At 44.1% G+C, this 7668-nt stretch overlaps 1 protein-coding gene across 1 annotated transcript; it reads left to right on the forward strand.

Moving 5' to 3' along the window:
* Nucleotides 1-1195: 1195 nt before the first annotated feature.
* LOC119308532 (fatty acid desaturase DES3-like) lies at nt 1196-5301 on the forward strand. The gene is made up of 8 exons (XM_037584661.1): nt 1196-1636; nt 1772-1861; nt 2494-2560; nt 3701-3793; nt 3899-4084; nt 4202-4279; nt 4543-4680; nt 4788-5301. The coding sequence occupies exons 1-8, from the start codon at nt 1338-1340 to the stop codon at nt 4986-4988; spliced, it is 1152 nt and encodes a 383-aa protein (XP_037440558.1). The 5' UTR covers nt 1196-1337; the 3' UTR covers nt 4989-5301.
* Nucleotides 5302-7668: the final 2367 nt, after the last annotated feature.

The following is a 7668-nucleotide window of genomic DNA, read 5'->3' on the forward strand; positions in this document are numbered from 1 at the left end:
AATTGCGGTCACACCTTTGATTGTGTATGCATTTCAATCTTTGGAAGCCTTCAAGGCCCGGCACAAAGAACAAGCCATTTACTCTCACGCATTGTTGGTCGCTCATCAAAGATTGCCCCAAGTTCAAAGACCAATATGCCGCTCGTAGGAAGAAAGGAGGAAAGGCGGCCGTGGCTGAGGAGGGAGACTTGCTCAAGAGGCCGAGGGCAAGACCAGCTCAAAGGCCGACAAGAGGCGTGATGCGTCTTCCATGGCCTTGCAGGAAACTTTGGAATGCATGATGGGCCAAAAGGAAGTGAGAGAGGAGAGAAGGAGCAAGGGGAAGGATGAGCAAATGAAGATATACCTAGAACTCCAAACGAAGAAGCTTGAGATGGAGGAGGCCGCCAAAAGGAAGCTTGACATTGAGGAGGCCGCTCATCTGAAGAAGCTCGAGACCAAGGCCACCAATGCCGATCCCAAAGCAAAAGAGGTGGCACTCGCGATCATGAGCATCGACAAGAACAACATGTCACCGGAGAGGAAGCTTGGTTCGCGAAGATGTTCGCCTGAGACGACCTGAACTAGGTGAGACCTCGCTCGTGGACTATGGCCGTTCATTTTGAAGGCTGGCTGGTGTGCCGGCCGCTGGCTTTGTTGTCGGCGTGAAACTGGAGGGTGACCATTCTGTAGGCTGTTGGCTTTGCCGGCCGTCATGAACTGGTGTGAACTATGGCCGCAGCCATTTAGCGACATCTTTTGTTGCTTTCAAAAATTTGCATGCACGTGGACTAGATGCGGCCGCGAATTGGGCGCACGCCCGATGCATCCACAAATTCGGCCACCCGCCTCCCTATTGTCACCCTCAAACTGACAAAATCTAAACGTCGCGGACGTGCGTTGGAGTTGCCCTTAAAACAGGTTTAGGTGTAGAAAAATTTCAACTCACTTTATAGGCGAATCTTTAATTCATTCTCTCCGTGTATTATGGAGAAAGAAAAAGAGGAGGGCCCACTGGGCATGGTATGGACGGCAAGCAGGGTCGCACGATGCACGTGCACCGGCCAAACTCAATTGGTTTACAGGACTACTACTACGGTACACTGCTAGGGCATACCAGCAAAAATTTAGCAGGAGCTCTTGCCCGTAGTTGCAAACCGGCAGGCAATTATAATCTCGGTTTATAAATAGCGGCCCACCCGCACCCCTCCTCCATTGAGACGAGACGAGAGGAGGAGAGGTGTATCTCTGCCCGGCCACCCAAGCCAAGCCCCTCCCGAATCTCTCTCTCCTCCCCTACCATTGCCTTGCCCCCCGCTCCCCCTCCCCCACGCACACGCACAGATCCATCCGCGGCCATGGCCCCCGCAATGAGGCCGGAGCAGGAGGCGAGCTGCAAGGCCACCGAGGACCACCGCTCCGAGTTCGACGCCGCCAAGCCGCCGCCCTTCCGCATCGGCGACGTCCGCGCCGCCGTGCCGGCCCACTGCTGGCGCAAGAGCCCCCTGCGCTCCCTCTCCTACGTCGCCCGCGACGTCGCCGTCGTGGCGGCGCTGGCCGCCGCCGCGTGGCGGGCCGACAGCTGGGCCCTCTGGCCGCTCTACTGGGCCGTCCAGGGCACCATGTTCTGGGCGCTCTTCGTCCTCGGACACGACTGGTGCGTTGTTGTTTCCTCTTTCTCGCTCCCGGCCTGCCCAGATCGATGCGTGCGGCGTGCCACATTTGGTGCTACCTAGTAGCACTGCTATCATACGCCTGTCTATCTGATACATCTACCTATCTACGCTTGCAGTGGTCACGGGAGCTTCTCGGACAGCGGCACGCTCAACAGCGTCGTCGGCCACCTGCTGCACACATTTATTCTCGTCCCGTACAATGGCTGGTAACAATTTTGTACATACATTTTACTAAGTAAACCAGGAGGGAGGTACTACTTGCAGGGCAAGATTATTACTCGTTCCGTCGCAAATGTGTAGTAGTACTATCGGTTTTCTAGTCTAGAAAAGCAATTTGCAATCCTTTGTTTTGTTGACAAATCTCCGAGAGGGAGAGAACCCGCGCCTGAATATGTTACTCGAAAGAAGTTGGAAAGGGCAACACAAACTTTGCTGTTGCGAAGTAGCAATTTCCCTTTTACTTACATGTACAAAGCACTATTGCCTGTGAGGCATGTCTGTTCCACCGCTGTTGACCCATGCAAGCGGCCGCAGAGAATTTCTCTTGGGAAAAACCCATCTTTCTTTAAAGGAAGGAAACACAAAAAAGTTTGATTGAATCACTGCCGACAACGGTTTGTTTACTAGGAGCTAGCGGTGCTGCACAGTCTTCAAGGTCCTTCCAACACCACACACCAATGCTGGAGTACTAGTAGTTCCATTATCATGCATGCATCTGAGTTTCTTTAGCAACAAATAATTAGTTTAGGAGGAGTAATTTATATGGAGTGGTACCAATCTGGCATTAATCAACCTTTTCTGAAGCCGATCTGAATCTGATTTTGCTATGTGTGTGCAGGAGGATCAGCCACAGAACGCACCATCAGAACCATGGCCACATCGAAAAGGACGAGTCATGGCACCCGGTTAGGACCACTAGTCCACTACCATATACTACTGCACTCTACTACATGCACATATTTTTTTCCAGCATGTCTCCATCACTGCAATTCCCAAAGGACTTTGCGCACATAAAGAAAAAAAAGGAAGAAACTCAGAGCAGCTCGATGGATGGGCAGATATTTTTCTTGAGAACCCTCTACCTTGTATTTTATACTGACACTCGTTAGTAGTAAAAGTTTAGAGAGTTTGGCATAATAATAATTGAGCAAAAGTTGAACAAATATCGCATCTGGCTGCTGCATGAATCATGGAGGTGATAGCTAGCAGTGGTACTAGAAAGAGAGCAACGATGCACCTGCCTGCTTTTTCAGCCGCTGCAGAGGCACCACATGTTGACATGTTGTGCAGCAGCAGCATCAAAAGAGTCCACATAATTTAAGATCCAACAAACAAGTGATGTGGTCCGTCCGTAGATAATAATGCCAAACACAACTAGCAGCGGCAGCTAGTAGATCTATTCATGTCTGTCACGTGATCAGATCTGCTGCTAAGCTAAGATCTTTTTAGAGAGAGAAAGAAGAGTACACATAAAAAAAGATTATGCCTAGTTGATCAGCAGAGATCAACAAAGATGCGCATCGAATCTTAACTCGGCCGAGCCACCTAACATTCTAATAACATCATTTCCTGGTGCATATATTCCTTTTTATGGCATCTTCACCTTGCTTGTCATTGTAGGCCGGCCTTTGCCCTTTTTTCAGAATAAAAGCATGTGTGTGTTTGTGGCAACCAAAATTCTAATTTGATAGATACTTGCAACCAAAATTTTCTAATTGATTTAAATTGTCTCACAGTCACAGATCTGCTGCTATTAAATTAATCATCACAGATCAAAGATGCACATCGAATCTTAGCCTTTTGGCTAGTGCATCTCAAAATGCCCGGTCCGTTTTTCTTATTGTCGTTCTTGCCCTTTTTGGAATCAAACCACATTTGAGCATCTGCACTATCTGACAAAACAGTCACCCTCGAGGCCAAGTGTGGACTGGAACCACAATTCTAATTGCATAATTTGAATGAAATCCTTAACTGAATATTCATTCGTGTAATTTATGTTCCATCTGCTTAGTTACTCCTAGCTGATGTGCGACTGATTTGCGCAGATCACTGAGAAGGTGTACCAGAAATTGGAACCACGGACAAAGACACTGCGCTTCTCAGTACCGTTCCCACTGCTGGCTTTCCCTGTTTACCTCGTAAGAATCTCTTGTTATTCTGCTGGTCGCTTGTATAGGTCTGCATCTGTATGCATCCTGAACTTAAACCTAAACTGAATCTCCCTTGATTACTGGATGTTCCAGTGGTACAGAAGCCCGGGCAAGGAGGGCTCACACTTCAATCCGAGCAGCGATCTGTTTACTCCCAAGGAGAGGCGTGATGTGATCATCTCCACCACCTGCTGGTTCACGATGATTGCGCTGCTCATCGGCATGGCGTGTGTCTTTGGCCTGGTACCGGTGCTCAAGCTGTACGGGGTTCCATATATTGTAAGCAACCATACAGAATCTACAACTCTTAACTGTTTAGTTGGTCGGACTTGCTTCTAAGCAACTCACACTGAACAACTAACTCAAGTAGCAATGTCTCGATGTAATTTGAAACAGGTGAATGTCATGTGGCTTGATTTGGTGACGTATCTTCACCACCATGGTCACCAGGACCTCCCATGGTACCGCGGCGAGGTACTTGCCTGCTGTATTAATTCATTGCAAAGTATATCATGGTCGATGACACTGCAGGAAAATAGGACTACCAGTTTCTGAACATTAGTGTTTATACCCACTGTTAGTGTTTATACCCACTGGAAGAAAACATTAACTGCGCAATAAACTCACTGGCGACAGTCTGTTTGCCTTATGGATACGTTTTGCACTGCTATGGTATTTACTATTTCATTCAATGTTCATGTCGCCAACAAACCAATGCTCCCCAATGACTTTTGCAGGAATGGAGCTACCTCCGTGGTGGCCTGACGACCGTGGATCGGGACTATGGATGGATCAATAACATCCACCATGACATTGGCACCCATGTCATCCACCACCTCTTCCCCCAAATACCTCACTACCACCTAGTAGAAGCAGTAAGTTCAATACTACTCTGCTGAATATATATATGTACCTCTTCCATATATTGTATTTCTGCATGCTGAAACCGCAACTTTAACCTTGGTTTTATGAACAAATCCAGACCAAGGCAGCAAGGCCAGTACTGGGCAGATACTACCGGGAGCCAGAGAAGTCAGGCCCGCTTCCAATGCACCTCATCACCGTCCTCCTCAAGAGCTTGAGAGTCGATCACTTTGTCAGCGACGTGGGAGATGTCGTCTTCTACCAAACCGACCCCAGCTTGAGCGGCGACAAGTGGACCGGAACCGACAAGCAGAAGTGATGAGAGACTGGAAACTGAAGTTACTACTGTTCAAGGAAGAATGCATGATAGAGATAGAGACATCGATAGCCTGCTGAGAATAAGCAGAGGGTGCTTCCAGCTGAAACCAAAGCATGGAAGCTCCGCAGCCAACAAACAGGATGCGTTGATTGGTTCATCATGAGACGAGATTCAGATCATTTATTAGATCTAGCATTCTCCCATTGCGGTTGTAACTAGCAGATGTTGTTTCAACTTTATTACAAATTTTGAATGGAATGCGGAACAGTGTAACAGATTGATTAATTATTATCCAAATCGATATTCTGGAATCTGTGACCCCTTTTTCTGAACTTTGTGTTTCTCACTGCTGCAGTTATGCAGATCTGTCTAAAGTTTCTCCTGATCTTATCATTGGTGATTTATTGTTTTTGTTTTGAGAAACAGAGGTTATATCGGACAACACAGTTGCAGTAGTTGCAGTCTTGCTGAATACAAGGCGATAAGGCCAAGTATAATGCAATTTTTTACCTTGGTAAGTGTCACACGTGTGGCATTAACGGCAAGTTTAGTCAAGTGGTGATGACAATTTTAGTTGTAAGCATGGCAATTTTTTCTTGGATAGCATGTTTCAGCTTTTCTTTTGGGGTTGTTTTCTTTTTGGATGACAACTTTAGTTGTAAAAAGCATAAAGGCCGATTTGAGAATTTATTCTTAGAAAAATAAATCAGTTTTTACTACAGCAAAGAAATAAGCATTGATGCTTAAGATTTTCTTTTTACTAAGCACATCTCTTTCTTGGCCGGACGCTACTGTCAGACCATGTACAATGTAGAGAATCTTGGGGATGTTTTTTTTTTAGGGATGGATCTTGGAGATGTGCTTATAGTAAAATATACTCGGGATACTACCAGGATCCGGAGATGAGCGGGGATGACAACTTTAGTTGTAAGCACGACAACTTCTTTTTGGATGGCAAAGTTTCAGCTTTTCTTTTGGATTTGTTTTTTTGGATGGCAACTTTAGTTGTAAAAAAGGTCATGGTCGAAGTGCTTCATGCTACATGTGTAACACTTATTATTTAAGAATTTTTTTGCTTAGAAAAATAAACCAATTTTTACTCGAGCAAAGAAATATGCATTAATGCTAAAGAAAAAAAGCAGTTTTTTTAAACACATTTCTTTCTTAGCCAGACGCTGGTGTAAGGCCATGTACAATGTAGATGATTTTGAAGATGTTTTTTTTTTATGGATCGATCTTGAAGATGTGCTTATAGTAAAATAAACCTAGGATAGTAATGGGCCGATCCAGATCTGGCTTTGGATCCGGCCCCTATGACCCCATAGACAATTTGAGAGGCCACGAGTCAACCCATATAAAGACTAGTCAGTGATCTCGTTGGTCCGATGGGTATTTCGGATCGACTCAAATTCTTATTTTACATTACCTTGTGGAGAAGTGAGATGTTAAAATTATGCACGGCTTAACAGAATTCGACTAGTTTAAAAGTTAAGATTTCTAATACGTGGTTATTAAAAAAATCAACCCGTCTGCTTGTGATTTTGTAAGTGCTGAGACAAACTTGTTGTTTATATACGCAATCAGGGAAATTATACCACACACTACGTCGCAAAATTCATTTACTTTAATTGATTTACCGTAGAACATTTTGTTCTACGGTGTTGGGTCAAAAAAAAAAGTCACAAAATTGGGTCCCACGACAATGCCGACGCGACGGATATTGCAACTGCTGTGAGATATAAGACTAAGGTGGGCTGACCCGGCTAGCCCAAACATGTCACCTAGTGCCGGCTCTGTGCACTCGAATCTCGTTTGAGACTGACCCACATGACCAGCAATCCCTATTTGACAGCCGTTAGCGGCAAACAGATGTGCTTTCGCTGATGCCAGCCATCTGCCACGTCCACATGAACTAGCCCACAACTTCAATGTTGTTTTGTTTGCTGAGGGGTCTAGGAACGTTCTGGAAGGTTCCTGTCTGGTTTTGGGAACCTTCTAGAAGGTTATTGAACTGGTTTTCTTTTTTGTTTTTATTTAATGTTTTTTGGTTTTATTTTCTATTTTTTTATTTTTCTATTTTTCTTCACTTTTTGTTTTTTAGTCACACTTTTTTGCTTTTTTTCTTTTCTCTAATTTTACCTATGATTCTGTCTTCCGGTTTTTTTGCTGTTTTTTTTCTCTTTTTCTGTATTAAAGAAATGTTCATCATATATTAAAAAATGTTAACTGTGTATTAATGGAATGTTCAGCGTATCTTAAAAAAATGTTCAATGTGTTTTGAAAATTGTTCAGCCGATATCACAAAAATCTTCAACCTGTATTTAATTTTTTTCGGTGTATATAAAAAAATGCTCAATGTGTATTAAAATTTTTTAGCGCATATTACAAAAATACTCAATTTGTGTTAAAATTTGTTCAGCGTATATATTAGTTTTCCTGTTTTTCAATTTTTGTTCACTTTTTAAAAATTTGTTCCCGCTTTAAAGGTTCTATTTGCATGTTGATTTTTTTTCATATTTTCAAACATTATTCGCATTTTTTAAGAAAATTTGTTCACTGTTTTTCCAAGAAAGGTTGAAAATTTTGAAAATAAAAACAGATCTGCCACTGTAGCTAGTGAGTAATGCTAGACTTACGTAAGAAAGCTACGTCCTTTACGTAATAGCCATCGTGAAAGATT

Source organism: Triticum dicoccoides, chromosome 5B, assembly GCF_002162155.2.
Source record: "Triticum dicoccoides isolate Atlit2015 ecotype Zavitan chromosome 5B, WEW_v2.0, whole genome shotgun sequence".
In the NCBI taxonomy this organism is placed as follows: Eukaryota; Viridiplantae; Streptophyta; class Magnoliopsida; order Poales; family Poaceae; genus Triticum; species Triticum dicoccoides.